At 40.6% G+C, this 19,730-nt stretch overlaps 1 protein-coding gene across 1 annotated transcript in view; it reads right to left on the bottom strand.

Moving 5' to 3' along the window:
- ANO4 (anoctamin 4) overlaps positions 1 to 19,730 on the bottom strand; it is a 193,234-nt gene that overhangs the window by 130,249 nt on the left and 43,255 nt on the right. The window contains exons 3-4 of the mRNA XM_026648992.1: positions 19,462 to 19,598; positions 13,578 to 13,736 (exon numbers count right to left, since the gene is read on the bottom strand). Coding sequence (XP_026504777.1) covers positions 13,578 to 13,736; positions 19,462 to 19,598 — 296 coding nt within the window. The remainder of the gene's footprint in view (positions 1 to 13,577; positions 13,737 to 19,461; positions 19,599 to 19,730) is intronic.

Genomic DNA, 19,730 nt, shown 5'->3' with positions numbered 1-19,730 from the left:
TAAACTGGCCATCAACAAGTTTAGGCTTGAAATTAGACTGTTTCTAACCATCAGAGGAGTGAAGTTCTGGAACAGCCTTCCAAGGGGAGCAGTGGGGGCAAAAACCCTAACTGGTTTCAAGACTGAGCTTGATAACTTTATGGAGGGGATGGTATGGTAAGATTGCCTACAATGGCATGTGGCCCATCTGCGACTGCCAGTAGCAAAAATCCTCAACTGCCAAAGATGGGACACTAGATGGGGAGGGCTCTGAGTTACTACAGAGAATTCTTTCCCAGATGTCTGGCTGGTGGGTCTTGCTGACACGCTCAGGGTCTTACTGATCACTATGTTAGGGGTCAGGAAGGAATTTTCCACCAGGTCAGATTGGCAGAGAGCCTGGGGGCAGGAGTTCACCTTCCTCTGCATCATGGGTCACTTGCTGGTTTAAACTAGAGTAAATGGTAGATTCTCTGTAACTTGAAGTCTTTAAATCATGATTTGAGGACTTCCGTAACACAGACAGAGGTGAGAGGCCTATTACAGGAGAAAGTGGGTGAGGTTCTGCGGCCTGTGATGTGCAGGAGGTCAGACTAGATGATCATGATGGTCCCTTCTGGCCTTAAAGTCTGAGTCTGAGAGAACATATTATTGTAAAATGAAAAATTATCTCCTCTTCAGACAGAGTGCTCCACATATAATCCTTTGTAGGCCAGATGTTTCTGAACACAGTGTCATCCAAAGGTTTTAAACTCCCTGATTTACAAAGAGTGGGCAACAGAAAACTATGTCAAGAGAAAAATGCTGAACTTCTCTGCAGAAAAAAATGGACTATTTGTGGCAATATTTTCAATCCATTGGTATTAAACAATTATTCTAGTTTCTTAATATTATCTAGCTCAGGGGTGGCCAACCTGTGGCTCCAGAGCCACATGTGGCTCTTCAGAAATTAATATGTGGCTCCTTGTATAGGCACCGACTCCTGGGCTGGAGCTACAGGCGCCAACTTTCCAATGTGCCAGGGGGTGCTCAGTGCTCAACCCCTGGCTCTGCCAGAGGCCCTCCCCCCACTCCACCCCTTCCCGCCCCCTCCCCTGAGCCTGCTATGCCCTCGCTCCTCCCACTCTGAGTCTCCTGCATGCCACGAAACAGCTGATCGGGAAGTGTGGGGAGGGAGGCAGAGGCACTGATTGGTGGGGCTGCCAGTGGGCAGGGAGCTGCTGACGTATTACTGTGACTGTTTAGCAATGTACAGCAATGACTGTTTAGCTCCTTCTCAGGCTCAGGTTGGCCACCCCTGGTCTAGCTATTCTATTCTCTTCAAATGCACATCAATGCTTTCAATGAAACATTTCCTACTACATTCACACCAGACCTCTTTGCCTGCCACCTTTACATTCTACGTGTAAAAGACTGTAATTTGTGAACTACACAGAGCATTTACTTTATAAAGAACTCTAGACACATCCCAGGGAAATGGGTCAAAAGTCTACTTTTTAAACTGCATTGTGAAATTTGAGTTCAAACTCCATCCATATAGAATTCCAAGTACCTCTTCTGTGCTCATATTCTAAATCTTCATTGAGCTTCATGGTAAACAAACAAACAAACAAACATCCCCCCCATTATTGTTTATCTTGTTTGGCTACCAAATCGTTTTTTCTCATAATGCCCAGCTAACTGAAGATGCCTCTACAGTATACTGACAAAGCCTTTTTGGAGCAGTGCAATCTAATAAAAGGAAACCTGGCACTCGGTGCCATTCTTTTGGATACCTATTCACTTATGTATGGACTATCTTTGAAACACGGATTTCATTAAGTCTCCTGAGAGAGCTTTTTGCATTACAGAATTAACTGAATTGCTTTTCAGTCTAGAACAGTGGTTCCCAAACTTTAACAACCTGTGAACCCCTTTCACTAAAATGTCAAGTCTCATGAACCCCCTCTTAAAAATGAATATTTCCAGGGATTTTCTCCTGTACCTGAGTATAAATTATAAAAGCAGTGATCTTGGAAATATAAAATTTGTTTTTGTGACATGTTTATTACACACTATGTATTATTAATTATTATTTATCATTACAGTATTTTTATTGCATTATGAAAATGGCAACACTCTTCCAAGATCTCACTTTTGTAGCTTGTATCACTTTGAATAAGCCTGTTATAAGACAAGGCTCCTATGTTTCATCAAGGAGTATCAGATGTGAAACAGCATGAAGGTATTTAAGAAGCCAACTCAGAGTTCCTCCTACACAAGCATTCAGGTCTTGAGCAGTCCAGGCAAACAACGCACGTTACAACAAAGCTTAAATTTGTTCTTCATAATAATTTTAAAAATAATACTAGCTGCCTATTTAATTTTAAAAACAGCAAAAAATATCCACCTCCCTTTCCATTTCTTATAAGGAGTCTTGAAGGTTAAGTCTCCTCAGTGTCCCATGCTGCCCAGGGTCCCTAGGGACAGCTCTGTCCACCATTAGGGAATTTTTCCCCGAGAACCCCCTGTAACATTTCGTGAACCCCCAGGGGTTCACGAACCCCAGTTTGGGAAACACTGGTCTAGAATGAATCTTTGTATGGGCAATTGATCTGTATATGGCTTGCACAGGCCGAGCCACATGGTTTACCTGCCACTTGTCAAAGGAAAACAACAAAGAGGGTGTGCAGTTAAACATGTTAAAGTAAACAACTAGACTTTCACTTTCACAGTTAATGCTTTGATTTTCAGCTTGGCCTTAACGAGGATTCTTTTGTTGCACGTGCAATTTTGCAGGCACAGTTTATGTGTCTGAAAAATATTTGGGGGTTGTGGTGGATAATTAGCTGAACATGAGCTCCTAGTGTGATGCTGTGACCCAAAGAGCTAATGTGATCCTAGAATGCATAAAGAGGAGAATCTCAAGTAAGAGTAGAGAGGTTATTTTACCTCTTTATTTGGTACCAGTGCAACCTCTTCTGCAATATTGTGTCCAGTTCTGGTCCCCACAATTCAAGAAGGATGTTGATACATTGGAGAGGGTTCAGAGAAGAACCACAAGAATAATTAAAGGATTAGAAACCCGGCCTTGTAGTGATAGACACAAGGAGCTCAATCCATTTAGCTTAACAAATGTAAAGTTAAGGGATGAATGATTACAGTCTGTAAGTACATACATGGACAACAAATATTTAATAATGGGCTCTTCAGTCTAGCAGAGAAGGGTGTAACACAATCCAAATGGCTGGAAGTTGAAACTAGACAAATTCAGGCTGGAAATAAGGCATCAATTTTTAACAACAAGACTAATTAACCATTGGAACAATTTACTAAGGATTGTGGTGGATTCTCCATTTTAAAAATCAAGCTTGAATGTTTTTTCTAAAAGATCTGCTCTAGGAATTATTATGGGAAGTTCTATGGTCTGAGGTCAGACTAGATGATCACAATGCTCCCTTCAAGCCTTAGAATCTATGGCTGTCATTTAGATGCCTAAGTGCTTGATTTGTGATTGCAATCAGGCATGGTGCTTAGAAATCTAAATAATAAACTGTGCCTGCTAATAATGTGGTATTTATGCTGTTCATGAAACTGCAGCTACCACATATGGTATAACTTCCTTTGTAAATTCATTAGCTCTTGTTATTTACATACTGGATAATAGGATTAGAAAAGTAAGAGACTGAAATGGCCCATTATAGAGAGTCAAATCTATCCAAATGCTTAACATAGTCTATAACAGAAGACATGTCAGATAGTAAATTGACACTGAAGTTGATCTTATTCAAAAGGGAAGATCAGAGAAGATGTAGCTTTTCCCAAATGTCTGTCCCAACTGGGAGAGAAAATTTGCAACTCCTGATCAGATTTCTTGGTATTTGGCTTAATGCAGGTGTAGAGTGAAATCTAGGCTCTAAAGAAAGCAGTAGGCGTTTTGAAATAAATGTTGGTTACAGTTTCTCTGTGTGTGCGTGTGTGTGCATGTGCATGAACATGGGCAGGTGTGTGCATGTGACAGGAGGGATGATGTTGAGATGAGTTAGAGGACAGGGAATTAAAAACGAAAGGACAGGAAGGAATTTGATTTTACTCATCTTGCAACTTTCCCAAAGTATATTTTAAAATGAAGTTTAAGTTAGCAAAAGAGAGAATATATAAATAGTAATATGAACAAAACAATATAACATACCCAATTCAGAATGCATCAACACTTAAAAGGTAGATCCTCAGCAATAGGTCAAAAGACACTATGGAATTTTGAGTGTGTGGCAGCAGGTCCACACAGCTAGCTGGCTATACAGCGCTGTAGATTCACAACCCAACTTGCCGCACACTAAGGCTCTGTGTGGACAAGACCTCAGAGTGACTAAAATTACTGCCTCTCAGTGACCCACATGCTGAGTTTACATAGGGTGACCAACTAGCAAGTGTGAAAAATCGGGAGGGGAAGGAATAGTTGAGTATATAAGACAAAGCACCTAATATCAGGATGGTCCCGATAATTTCAGGACATCTGGTCACCCTAAGCTTACAAGGTATCTTTTCTAGCTGCCAGCTCTGCAAACACAACTTGGGTTCTGCAAGTTAAGCTATTCTTTCCAACTCATGCATCACAACCAATAATAAAGGGTGTACAACTGGAACTTCATTAGTAACACTGTCAATGATGCATGAGCGGGAACAGAAAATAGCTCATTCCAACATAACTGTGTTGGCTCAGAAGTACTAACAAGAGAACAAAGTAGAAGAAGTTATTTTTTGTCAGAAAAGAACACTGCTATAACTGAATATATATTGGAGGAAGAGCTGCTGATTAAAAATGTGGCATTTTCACATAATCACTTTTCTGAACATAATTGTATTTTAAGTTTCAGCTTTTAAAGTTTTTTCTCTACTCAGCCTATATTTCAAGCCTTTTACCTCACTTTGACATGGTCTTAATCTAATTTTGGTTTTACATTCAGGGATCAGTCAAGAGTCACTATATTATACTATACTGTGTATTCTTGTCATTTGTGATTTCTCATTACATCCATTACTTTCAACAAGACTTGAGCCAAGTCATTGCTGAGTACATGCAACTTTCTCCATACACAGTACTAAACCTCTAAAGCCTTGTCCCCATTAGCACAAAGTTATAGCCATGTTAAGGGAAACTACTTTAGAGAGTACTTACTATCCCTCCACAAACACATTCAGAACCCATAAAGTCAAAAAATAATAATATATTTATACAGTATCTTTGATTCAGAATGACCCCCAAATGGTTTTCAGATTTAAATTATACCTACTGGTAGCTATCAGTTCACACACATTAGTGAAGATAAGAATGAGCTGTCTTGCAATGAGTACCTATTTTATACTTCTGCTGCATATCAACTGCCAGATGTTGCCCCACAAATATCAGTTGCTGCTTAAGGCAGATAATCAAGCACAATTAGGGGATGACCTGGTGACATTTTGACACTGATGGTGACAATGTTGAAGTTTTTAATCTGGCATATAGCACTAAAGCACAGAACATGAATGGTTAACAGAAAACTGAGAAATACTGGTACACAAAACCAACCCTTTCTTTAACTGAAAGGGAACATCAACAAGCAGACTGAAACCCAAACATGTTGACTGATTTTTGAAAAATATCAGAAATTAGTTTATGGGCAATGCTCTACCTCCAGTGACTCTGAGGAGTATGCAGTATTTGCTTGTTGGCACATAGAGGACTGAAGGGTTTTGTTGGTGTTTTAAAACATTTCATTGATTTCATACAGCAACATTAACCTACATATATAAAATAAAAATACAAGGCCTGATCCTACTATCCTAATTTACATGAGCAAGATTCCTATTTATTTATCTCTATCAGCATATTTAAAGTGACTTTTGTTATGCTATTTAGGTGAAGTAGCTAGGGTTGCATTATTGGGCCTATTTATAGTATATAAACACAACCGGTAAGATTCTCACCCCCACTGCAGATTCTCACCCCTTTATGCCTGGTAAAAGTGCCAGAGTGATGAAGAGGGACTCTAAAAGTTCCTGATCCGTGAGGGAGAATTCTCGGTGCAGAAAACAGCCTAAAGGCTTCCTTCTGAATTTCCCCTTGCAAGTACTGGTGTAGGGCAGTGCTTCCCAAACTGTGAGTCACTGTTACCTTGGGGAGCCACAAAGGATTCATGGCGGAGCCACGAGTATTTGGGAATTTTTTTTAATCCATATGCTTGTTTTAGTTTTTTTCTAATTAAGAGACTATTAAACTAGGCTTAAAAATCACCTGCATCTTATCTATGCATCTTACACTGCTGTTGCTATGGGGGTGGGAGGGGGTGGGAGGGGAGGACTTCTCTGTGCCCTTCACTCCTGCAGAGGGCCTTCTCCAGAGAGGCTGCTCCTGGGGGCAGGATTCAGCAGGAAGTATCTTGGAGGAAAGCTCCCTGCTGGAGTGGAGGACAAAGAGAGGCTTTCAGTGCTGGTGGAACTAGCAGATAAGGGATGGGGACTGAGGGGGGAGACTGGTGCGTCTAATTTTTATAATGGAACATTTTTTACCAAATGCTAAGCCTACATGTAGCAAAGGTTTGGCTGAAGAAGAAGATGATTTTAATAAAGTTAAACAGAAAAAGAAGAAAAGCCGATAATGCAATGACAGTTACATTATGTTGGATTTTCATGTCTCAATATTATTGCACAAAGTCCACAGCCATAATGTGTCATTTATTTTCAGGTGTTAGTAAATGGAAGTTTGAGGTCAGGGAAACTACAGAGGCATTTAGAAACCAAACACCAAGAATTTGTAAATAAGAGCTGTGATTTTTTTCCATCAAATGAGAGAAGCATTAGCAAAAAAACCAAACCAAACCAAACCAAACCAAACCAAAACAAAAAACAAACAAAAAAGTCATGTCTAAACAAGCAACTGTTCCCCCAAAAGCCTTAGAGGCATCTTATGTTGTGGCCATGCAAGTTAAAAATGCAACCAAGCACACACCATTGGCAAAACCCTTCTATTTCCAGCAGCAATAAACATGTGTAGAATTAAGATTGGGGAACAAGCAGCCATGGCACTGAAAACCATTCCTATGTCAAAAAACACAATCTGTCAATGCACTGATAACCTTGCAGAAAACGTCCAGAACCTCTTGATAGAACAAGTTATGAAGAGTCAATAGTGTGCACTTCAGCTTGATGAATCCACAGACATAGCCAACAGGCTCAGCTTCTGTGTTATGTGACATTTGTCAAAGCAAGTACAACAGCTGAAGAACTACTATGTTACAAAGAAATCCCAACCCAAACCACCACGAAGGAAATATTTAAGATCCTCGATAAATTAATAGTGGATGAATGCTTTAACTGGGCTACTTGTATGGGGCTATGCACTGATGGGGCAGCAGCCATGACTGGAAAAAACAGTGAGGTTGCAGCAGAAGTAACAGAAGTGGCACCAGCAGCAACTGGGACACTATGTATGATTCATTGCCAAACTTTGGCATCAAAGAAGTGGCAACCTGAAGTACATGAGGCCCTTGACATTTTATTAAAACTGATAATTTTATAAAATCCCAAGCAGTGAACACAAATGGTTTTAGGGTGCGGTGCAAAGAAATGGGTTCTCACCACATTCAACTTCTGTTTCACAATGAAGTCAGGTAGTTTTTATGTGAGAAAGTGTTATAACGCATCTTCGAATTGTGTGATGAAATCAGAATTTCCTCCTTGGGAAAACAGACCTTGCAGACTATGTCTGTGTAATGTGAACTTCTTGACTATGTTAGTTTACCTGGTGGACATATCTGACAAACTGAAGGCTCTGAACCCAACACTTCGTGGTAGGAATATAAATATACTTGATATGAAAGAGAAAATCAGGGGATTCATGAAGAAGCTTTGTCTTTGGAAATGCCACATTGAAAAGGGAGTTACAAAGATGTTTCCAGTGTTAGACTTTCAAAAAGAAAAAATGAAAGGGATCAAAACACTATTAAAGACCAAATATTAACACATTTGCCCAGATAGTATTCATATTTTGACAAATATTTTCCTGGAGTTGAACATGAATCTCCAGACACTGATTGGATTTGAAATCCATTCTCAGTAATAGTTGACTCTATTCCAACATTAAGTATCTCAGCTCAAGAAAATCTCTTAGAATTGTCATATTGAAGACCAACTTTCAGATCTAACAAACCAGGAATTCTGGATTTAAAGGAAAGTATGAAGAACTCAGTAATTAAACTATGAAAGTGCTGCTTCCATTTGCTTCCTGTTATCTGTCAGAGTCTGGGTTTTGCACCATGATTGCTCTGAAAACTAAACACAGAAATTGTTTAAACTTCAAAAACAATTTACATCTAGTGCTATCAGAGATTCATCCAAACATTGTGCAACTATGCAATTTGAAAAGGCCTATTTTTCTCACTAAAATCTTAGGCTGTGTGCAAACTCACCAAAAAATTCATATTTTCAAATTATAGTTTAAAAACCTGGATTAGATTTGTGTTATGGGGCTTAACCCCCATCACCTGCAAGATAAAGGACAAAAACTCCAGATAGTCATGCTCTGCATCTGTAGGGTGGCTGATTAATTAATTGCCTCCTGGCCAGAAGAGGCAGAGCAAGGCCTAATAAGTCAACGGAGGAAGCTCAGTTGTGGAGGGAAGACCCATGAGAGAGGAGGTAAGGAGTTCCCTCCCTGGGAAAGGCCTGGGGTAGGCAGACTAAGGCAGGCCAGAGGGACAGGATAGGTACCTGTGGTGGGCCCTGGAAAAATGGGGGCAAGAGCTAGGGAGAGACTGGGGGGAAGGCAGGACTTTTCTACAGAGGGAAACTCACAGTGGGAGCAAAGTAGGCTCCTGTGGGAGGGAGCCCTGAGATAGGGTTTTTAAGTAGAGAAGAGAAGACTTCGGTAGCCCAAGAGGGCAGAAGAATTATTCATTTGGACTTTTGTTTGGACTTGTTTCTGCTATCCTGGAATGGGTCTGAATGTAGGTGACTTGGGTGGAGCCACCGAAAACCTGGGGCCAGTGGCAGGCAGATTTCAGGAGGTGCTGGAACTGAAGATAGTGGCAACATTCCATACTGACGTAAGAGGGAACGCCAAAGGTGAGTGAGCATTGCCACAATTGGATTACAGAATTAAACAAACTGTGTGATGGACAAGTTGCAAAACTGTCCAAATTTTAGGGTCCCTCTTGAATCTAGTGTCCTGTGTTGGTAAAAAACAAACAAACCAAAAACAGTATTTGGTTGTAGGGTGACAGCACCTTTTAAAATATCTACAAGGGAGCTGCAGTACTAAAATGTTTGGGACTCACAAGAGTAGGAGACATACTAGGGATGTGGCTGAGGATGCAAGGGATGCATTGGGAATGGATACAATGCTTCAGAGATTCTGGGCAGCACTGTGGCCCCTGGACAGCGAGGGACAGGTTGCCCTAACTTCGACTGATCTTAGGGCTGTCTAATGGGTACTGCAGAGCAGCACAGAATTAGGAAGGCGCAAACGTAGTTTTGCGCCACCTTAGCTGTCCTCCCCATGGACTGAGTTCAGCACAGACTCTCACCCCAAACAATTAACCAAATTCAATATATACATTTATCATCATGCAAATGTTTCTGAAGCTATATTTTATCATTCATGTTATGAATGGCATACTCAAAAATTTGGATAAAAGAATGTTAGTAAGCAAAAACAATTATATATGCAATAACTCAGTATAGCTATAAGAACTATAATAAAAGAAAAAGTAAACTGAGTTGAAATCAAATAGAATCTATTCTGAGAGTCTAGGTATCATAAGCATCTTTTCATGTATCAGATATGCATTGAGATATAAGTACCTTCAATATATGAACACAGGCATCTTAATTACTGTTTTCCCATTAATATTTTCCCAATTAGAATCCTCTGATAGGCCACACAAGATTCCCATACAGTAGTTATAGAAACGACTGAAACGGTATCGACAGACAAACTCAGTATTCTCATCTTTGAGCTGTCCATTAAATACAGGAACTTGAATTTTTGTTTTGCATCCAATAGTATAAACTGAACAACAATAGGGGGTGATAAGGATTCTGAGGCCCAGATATCACAGCTATTCACATCATTTGTGAGACCATGTAAGATAAAATAGAGATCAGTATGGGAAAGTTTGGTATCTGGCTGCAAAAAAGGTATAGTCTGTCCTGTGGTTCTTCTTAAAAACATATGTTAGGCCCATATTTTGCATTAAATACCTAGAACTTCTTTGTCTCACAGTCACAGATGTATTGGATATGACCCAGGTCGAACTGAGACAAGACAGTAATACTATCTCCAATTCCGTGTACACTGAAAAAAATTATTTTAACATTACATAAAAATCAGCACCAGTGCTGCTTAGTGTGTAAGTTTAGCCAATTGTGAACTCGTGACCCCTCAGATTAATTACTGCTATCACGGCTCTGCCCTCTATATCCTGAATCTATATCCTGAATTACTTTGGTATTTAAGGATTTCTTTTTCAAGCTAGCACCTCCTCACTGTTTATTGCTGAAGATAAGAAGATTATGGTGGAATTTCCAAACGAGAGCCATGTAATGTAGCCCAGGAACCTGTCTGTGAATTCTGAGGGGATGGTACACATGGGCAAAATATTAATAATCTTCATCAGTCAGGAACTGTCCAGATTTTGTCCGTTTCATATTTCTGATATTGTGCCTCTTCTTCTTCTGGTTTAACTTTTAGATTTCATGCTATTTGTCTTACTGGTTCAAAAACTGCCTCCACAGGCTCTTGCATCATTTGCATTTGTCAGGGTAGCCAGTATCATCTGCCATCCTTTCATTGCAGTGTTTCTGATGAATTTGGTTTCAAAGTTGTAGTGTGAATAGCCCTTAAAGTTTCCATTTCAACACTTCATCTCAAATTAAACAGGCTAAAGCAGACAGGACTAATGTCAAAATTCTAAAGCAACATCACAAACAATCAAGTAGCCAGATGAAAAACAATCAAGAACCAAACAGAAAATTATTGAATAACCCATGTTCACCTTACTCCAAGATTCACAACTGATATACCTGCTGACATTCAGCAGCCAGAACTGGAGACAGCTGTCTCGCACATCTTCTCCAGTTATAAACTTAGCTCTCTTCCCACTGGAAGCAGGTTCATTATGAAACAGTAACGAGCACCAGCCAAAGCTGCTACTTATACATTCCAGCATTGAAACCCAGATTGATTTGGAACTCTTATTAAAGGACAGACCCATGCAATTGAAATGAGACACAATCAAGGCATAAACCTTTCCACCATTCCACATTTCTCTGTCATTCCACCGAGTTCAAACTTGGAGGTTGCTAATGTACAGAGAAAGCTACTGGTACTGTAATTCTACTTTTTTACCCTCTGATTGGAATTCAATTCAAGGACAAAATGATTATAAAATATGTATCTTAGGGTTTAATTTAAAGTCAAAGTCATATTTTCTAAAAGACTACACATTTAGATGTTAAAAGTATTTACTAGAGCTATGTAACAACCTCATTTTGATCATTGTGAGTGAAACAAAATTTAGAGATGTCCAATTACTAATTCTAGCAAGAAGTCACATTGGGTCAAACAGTATTAATGAGAAATATAGCTTCATGTCAATGGCATAATAGAGAAATTGAAATGAATAGTGAGATGGCAGAACATTCAGAGAACTTGTCTGCTAGGCAGTAAAAGAGCAAACGCCAATAAAGGCACATTGACTTGAAAGAAGACAACTGTATAGCCAGCAGAGAGAGAACCTCAAAAGTCGATACCAAGTACCTTAAAGACAAATACTTCAAAAGTTTCCCATGCAAAATGCTGCATTTAACGTCCATAATACATAAAAGATAGTGCCTTTGTAGCTTTCACTGTTGGTCTCAGTACCATAATAAATCCAAAAGCCTGTTTCAAATTTCTCAAAATAAAACAGTTCTTCAAAATAGAACTATTTGACAGACAGATCAATAAGCAGGATTCATTTCATGTTCATCTTCTGCTTTGATAAAACTTAATAAGCTACAAAAAATATTTCCCCATGTTTGTTCTTGACTTTATGTTATGAAAGAAGATCAGATTTTGTGATCTAGGGCTGAACGGCCACATACTCCTGTATTAGCTGATAAGTTAACATGATGTTGAATTTCCTCTGTGAAACAGGTCATTGTGAGTACAAGCAAGAAACCTTTGTAATAAATACACTGTCATTAAACTACCCGTTGTGACATGAAAGTTATTTCCAAGATACCTTGATGTAGTAGTTACTGGTAAATGTTGATGTTCTAATGTAACCACTACACAATATCTATGTTCAATCAGAAAAAATGTTAAAAGGAAGGCAGATATGTATAAAATTTTTATTCCTTTCAAAGAGAAAGGCCTGCCATTTTCCCCCCAGTTAGCATTCTGATAGGAAGTGTGCTGTTCAACGGCATGTGCAGAAGAACTACAGGCATATGGTTCATAACATGCATTTTAAAAATCAGTGGGACAGTGTATAAAGACAGGTAGATAAACAGACACATGGTAGGTAGTTCAGGAAGGCCTTGAATCTATAAATCCTTATATGGTATGATATAGCAAGCATTACACTTAAGTACAAGTGAGCGTACATGAGGCACAAGTAAGGGTGAAGTACTAGTCATAGTCCGCCACACTGACTGGCACTAAGTCTCAAGCCCTCCACAAACACATTCAGAACCCATAAAGTCAAAACTTATTCATAAGTGTAAAAAGAAGTGGGGGGTGGGCAGAAAATGTACACATCTGAAGAGACATGTTTAAGCATGTTCCTCATGTTACTAAGCCACTTACCCATGCATGACTTTTGTAAGCTTTGCCCCTGCTACATATGGTTCAAAAATAAGTTGACATAGTATATTTCACATTAGTTTTTCCCATTGTTTATGGTAGACTTTGTGGTATCAGAAATATCATTAGTTTAAATGGCATTTATGTTGCTCACTAATCTCAAATTTTTGTACAGTGGAGGGCTTGATAGTGTTTACTTATATGGTAGGAAAGAATGTATTCCCTCAACTGCAGGAGTCACTGGATGAAATTCTATGGTCTTGTAATTCCAGAGATCAGACAAGATGATCTTAGTGGTTCATTCTGGCCTTAAAATCTATGGGTCTGATTCTCATTTACACTAGGACCCATTTACACTGCTCTGTATATTGACACCCACTTTAAGGCCCCTTTCCTCTGCCATGGCAGTGTAAAGAGGCCTTAGAGCAGTGATACTTCGACCTCAGTGGCTCAAGAACCAAATTAGAGATCAACATTACCCAAAAGAGCCACAGTAGTGTGAATTCACTGTTTCATTTTCTATATATCTATTATTCTCACAGCAAAATGACTGACCAAGTATTCTACAATTGGTTAATAACATAGTAAAAGCATCCTGATTGGTTAATAATTAAATCACACAGTGGTTTGATATTATGTCCTGCAAAGAGTCGCAGGAAACACATTAAGGAGCTGCTTGCGACTCCTGAGCCTCAGTCTGAGTATCACTGCCTTAGAGTAAATGAGAATCAGGCCCTACTAATCTATCGAGTTTTATATTTTAAAATTTTCAACAGAGAAGCTCTATTACCTCTTTCTCCATTTGTAGTCCTTCTGCTCTGATATTTCTTTCAAATACTTCTCTCTTCTCTGTCTGTGGGCTAGATTTTCTGTACACCAGAATGTAGTCGATCCGGCATTTTCCATCCCTAAAATATAGCCCATTGGATTTGTTTTTATCAGGTACTCCCTGTGAAGAGCAAAAACAATTACCAAAGCATAGTTGACTATCACCATTTGAACCTATGGAGCTACAATTTCAGTGTGATTCAATATAAAAGGCTTGACTGGTAATCAATTAGGAGAAGTGGGCCAAGTCTTTAAGTGCTTTGTGTGTGATGTTTCATAAGACTGATAGCTTTGTCTAGCATCCCATACAAAATACTTCTGGATTTGATTGTCTCCACTTAAGCAGAAGGGGTACTGACCTCCCAGATTCAAAACTAGGACACCTTGTTAGGCAAGCTTTAAAGTCGGGAGGAAAGGGAGACAAAGGGAGATTTTATGTCATTTGAAGTCTAACAGGAACTTTTAACATACAAAATTAAGTAAAAAATGGAGTTATTCTGAAACAAAAGCTGAAGACTAAGAGTTTAATGTACTAAAATATCTGCATACAAACAAAGTAAAAGAATTGGAAGCATTTCAAAGTGATGCTGATTATGACCCCCATGTTGAGCATAACTCACCCCTGGCTGGCAGGTACTCTGTATGGCAGCATCAGCTTCAGTAGCCCTCCACAGGTGGCAGAAGGGCATCCACCCACATTGGCATGTAAGGGGTCTATAGAGCCCTAGGGAGGCTGCATGGGAAGCAGTCCATAGGAAGAGAGGCTGTGAGGAGCAGCCAATCTGGGCTCAGGAGGCCCATATAAGAAGAACAACAGGGCAGAGCAGGGGCAGTTACTCCCTGGAGCTCAAGGAGGGAGAACTGGGTGCCTTGCAGGTGGAAGGAAGCTAGCACCTTGGACAGAGCAGTATTGGCAGGGACCTGGGGAGCATAACGGAGCTCCTGGCTGGCTGCTGGGACTTGCGGGCTGGAAGCCCTGAGAAGAGGGTGAAGAATGTGCTGGGGCCATGGGGAAGTGGCCCAGGAAACGTAAGCAGCACTGGTGGAGAAGTTAAGGAGAGGCAGAAGGAGGCTGCTATCTACAGATCCTAGGCCAGAACCCAGAGTAGTGGGCAGGCCCAGGTCCCTCCCACTTGCCACGGGGGAAGTGGCTGGACTGTAGAACTGGGAGATACTTCCCCCCGGAAGGGGGAAAACATGGATGGTGGCCTGGCCGGAGGGCCGAGTCATGAAGAGGACACTGTGGGACTTGGACTGAGGTGGGTCTGCAGGTGCGGACAACAACAGGAGAGGCACCACCAGGAGAGGATGTACTGGGTGAGAGAGCTAATCCCTGAGATGGCCAGAAGAAGGCACCATGCTGGTGGGTGACCCCCGTGACGAAGACACAAAAGTTCTGTTTCCATCCCAGCATAGTCCCACTAGATTAACTTTAGAACACTATGGAACTATTGAATATACTTTCTGATTGGATTTACCACACTGGAAATAACAGTCTATCTTTAGCAATGGCTAAAGAAAACACTACTTCTTGACCATTACCTGTAAATAATGGATCGGTTCAAGCATTTTCTACCCTTGCAACAAGCAAACAGATTTAGCTTTTTTTTTTTTTTAATTGCTTTGGCAAACAGATCAGCAAAGGCTGATTCCTTTCCAAACATCTAATAAACCAGGAAACCAGTCTCTTTTAAAGTTAGGTCAGGTGCGGAGGTGAAGGCTGCCATTTATCCCTCACACTTTTTTACCACCACCTCTCTCTCTCTCTATTATATAATACGCACGCACACACACACACACACACACACACACCCATAATCTGCAGTACCGCCCCTGTCAGTTGGTAGGTTTATGCTTTTGTGTAGATGGGGTATGTTGCTCAAAATGTGGAGGCCGTAAATGTGTTTTGAGGGATTTTTTTTTAAAGAAACGTTAAAGTTCTTAGAGCCTGACATAAGCAATGTTACATATTGAAATAACAAAACTCTTCAGCCATTGGAATGAACAATGAGAGTGGAATGATGGAGAAGAGCTCGCAGGAGTCCTCCTGTTAACATTCCACAGCCAAACTGACAAGAGGACTTGGGTAGTTTCCTGTTTGTGATGAGTCATCCTCTGTCTGGATACTGGCAAACCATCCCTGCCAGAAATAAACTAAACCCTGTAGCTAATAAAAAAAAAAAAACCTTCTTAAAATCAAATATTCTGCCTTTCAAATGCACTGTCAGGAATTTTCAGACCATTTTCCCAGAGGAGAATTGTCTCCCATTTTAAATGGCACAGTTTGAACACTGTTCACGATCAATAGAAAAATGTATCTTGCAGGAAAAAAGGATAAATATTCCCAACAAAGACGCTTGGTGTTGTTTGCCTCTTTGGTTCTGGTTATGAGAAAGCATCTTAGTTTAAATGTGAAAGCAAATGAGAAGGTTCTACACGGCCCCTAGCCTTGGGACACTGGGCTCACTGCAGGCTAAAGGAGGGGAATTTTTGAAAGAACTGCTCATTAAAATATTGACTTCACAATGCCTGCCAGGTGCAGAGTTGGTACAGTAGGTACGGTTTATCAAGTAAAAAAGAAGGCAAGAAAAAAGTTTAAAAGCATTAGGAAATGACAAGAGACCATTAGTATCTATATTGCATATAGTACTGATAAATGACATCAGCAATACACTAGGGAAAGATTCTGCAGAGCATTAAAAATGAAAATAATTCAGGAAAACATATTGCTTCAACTTTCCCTATAAAACTGCCACTTTGGGAGGAGAGGGGGGAAAAAAAAAGCAAGGGGATATTTAAGTAAACGGAAGGTAGAGCGAAGTCTTTAAAAACAATGGAGCTGATTGTGGTCCCTACTCCACTCCTTATATGCAACCCTTGGGAGACTGCTGTAAGTTAAAGTAGTACCTGGAATACAGAGGGCACACAAGCAGCTCAAAGGCAAGCCACCTTTATCTCCCCTCCCACTGGGCTGTGGGTTCTGTGCTGTGTGTCCAGGAGGTGCAGCACAGGATCTGCCCCAGTGATCTTATGTATATTATGGAGGTGTCCGTAGTGACTCCATAGTACAGGTTAAATTCCAATTTATGTTTAAAGCCAGACTGAAGTTCCCTCTGTTTCCCATTTTAATGATTGAATTTAGTCTCTAACTCTGACGTAACTCCTCAGAATACAATTGGCTTTTCTCTAAATGTTTCTTAAGCAAACAGTCAGTATTTTGCCCCATTTTCCTTGATGTATCTTTGGATTCTTCTTCTTACATAACCTCAGGTACACAAACTCCAAATTGTATGTGCACACACACGCCCACTCTGATAACATCTTTGACTTATGCCTTTTTCTGAAATCTTAAAATTAAACTGAGAGTTATTGCTTTGATATTTGGGGTGGAGCAAAATCCAGTGCAGCAGCCATCTGCTTAGCAACACAGGTGGCCAGGAATGCATCATTCCAGTGCACCAGTCACTGCGCTGGTTCTGCAATTAATATAGAGTTCAATTCAAAGTCTCTGTTCTGATATTAAAAACCACTCTCTGAGACTGGCCCTAACTACCTGAGATATATCCCCTCTCCTTCTGCTAATATGACTGCCCATGACAGCAGCATTCCCATGGAAGTGTGAAACTGTCCCATCCAATTCAGGCCATTTTTGCTTTAAAAAAAGACTAATACTTCTTACTGGTGTTTCTTGCTGTCTTGTCAGCTTCATTCAGGGCTGCCCGGGGGGAGGCAAGTGGGGCAATTTGCCCCAGGCCCCGCAGGGGCCCCCACAAGAGTTTTTCGGGGCCCCTGGAGTGGGGTCCTTCACTCACTCCGGGCCGCCCGGAAAACTCTCGCGGGGCCTGGGCCCCCGGAGCTTCTTCCACTCCGGGTCTTCCGCGGCAATTCAGCGGCGGGGGGTCCTTCCGCCCCGGGACCCGCCGCCGAAGTGCCAGGTCTTCAGCGGCAATTCGGCGGCGGGGGGAAGGCCCCCTGAATCCTCTGGGCAACCCTGGCTTCATTTACAACCTACACATTTATATAGCTACAACTCATTTTGCTGAGAATGTATTAATACTGCATGTTCGCAGAATCCACTGTTGGGCTCCATAAACATATAGAGACAAACACACAGAGTCTATAAATTATGTGTATCAAAGATATGCTCAAAATCTATGGCCCTCTAGTGTCAGAATAGACTTCATGGTGGTAATCACAGTAGAAAGCTGAATAGGACTTTAATAGAAATATAAATAGGAAGACAAGGGAATTTTAAAGCTGCTTACCTGCATTTCCTTTTAAAGAGCCGTCAATTCACCATGAGAAACGCTGAAGCACCTTTTACTTAGAAGCAGATTTGCTTTATCATATTTCCCAGATATTTTGGTCCTTCGTTTTTATTACAAGGGACATTTGTATGAAAATAGGATCTTTGGGTCAAAAGAGCTCATCTGCTCTTGTTGCTTATTCCCACCTGAAATCATAATCCTCTGTATGTGACTTCATGTTTAGTAGCTGGAGAAATACTTATAATGCCACTAAGGATTATGACTATAGGAAAGAAGAATAAGCAGGAATATGTGAACTCAAGTACAGTTATGGTCTGAAGAGGGACTGTGTTTTGCATGTATATGGTTTTCCGTCACTTCTTTTTAGGTTGTAAATTCTTCGGAGCAGGAGCTGCATCTTCCTACGTGTCTGTACAGAGCCTACCACATTTTTGGTGGTAGTATAGTATAAATAATAATGACATAGGAAAAAATCTATGTTAAAAGAATGTTATGTAGGCTGCAAAATCAAGCACTCAAAGATTAGGAAGTGCCAGATCTATAGTTGTCCGTTTAACTGTAGTGAAACCATTTGCATGCCCATTTTGTACATTGAATGAGGCCGGGATACTGTGGAAAAAATAGTATGTGATCATGTAATTAAAAATATAATGCATATGCCCAACGTGGGGGGGGAGGGTCAAGGGGTGAATTAAGGTTGAATGGGCAACCACTGGGAGTTGTAGGTGCTCAGATCATTTCAAAGTCAGGCCGGCTTTTTTTTTTTTTTTTTTTTTGATGCCTAAATATGAATTTAGGGGCCTAAACTTTGTGCTCCCACTTTGAAAAATTTTGGCCTTACTTACTCCGGATCCACTGAAGATCCGACTAATCCTCCCCTACTGGACACACCATTGGTGGTATGAGCTAAAAACTGCACCTGAGACAGATCCCTGGGAACAGAATTGCTCAGCCCAGTGGATTGTGGCCTAATGCACAAACTGCCTGATCCTCAGTGCTCTTTCTAGTGGACCCCAGCCCTGAGGAAGCAAGAAGTCACTAAGAGGAAGTTAATGCTGCGAGGCATGTGTGGGAAGGAAGGGAGTTGTATGCTGCAAAGCCGCAACTCCCATCTCTGTACATACTACTTACCACCATTTTGCATGATCAGATTTGCTCTTCTATGTACTACCCAGTGGATGGTGACATATGTCCCATGTCTGGTAGCCAGTGCTGTCTATCACAAATGCATGAGATCATTCCAGGCCCTGAGGATTAATGCAGGGACACATTGATAGGCCAGATGAACCAATAACACACTGGTGCAATCACTACTGGAATACTGTGTCCAGTTCTAGTGTCAACCATTCGAGAAGGATGTTGATTAATCGGAGAGGGTTCACAGAAGGGCCCCAAGAATGATTAAGGGATTCTGAACCCAAAAGATTTTATATTTCCATGTTATAATTTTAGAGCAGAGGTCATCTTTAAGAGCCCACACACACGATCACAGGATTGGATAAGAGTGGGCCTGCAGTGAATAAGACTTTCAAATTAATTACATTTATTCCCTGTATGGCTTAGTCTATGGGCTCTTACCTCTCCAACTGTTTCCAATCTGCTGGCATCATCTGAAGTACTGGTCAAATTACCATGGTGAAGAAGAGAGTCATCATCTTTGGAAGGGCTGTTTACTCCTTCTAACTCATCAAAAAAAATGTTCACGTCCTTAGCTACTACAAGCAAAAACAAAAACAAAAATAGAGTTTCAAACTAAAGCTGAAAACAGACACTGAAAATAATACATTATAATAACCAAATATTGTACTTTTGCTTGTTATGAGATAAGCACCTTTTGGTTTAAACTT

Source organism: Terrapene carolina, unplaced genomic scaffold (genome assembly GCF_002925995.2).
Source record: "Terrapene carolina triunguis isolate 2854851 unplaced genomic scaffold, T_m_triunguis-2.0 Scaffold68, whole genome shotgun sequence".
NCBI lineage: Eukaryota > Metazoa > Chordata > Testudines > Emydidae > Terrapene > Terrapene triunguis.
This window is presented reverse-complemented; position numbering and strand designations above follow the sequence as displayed.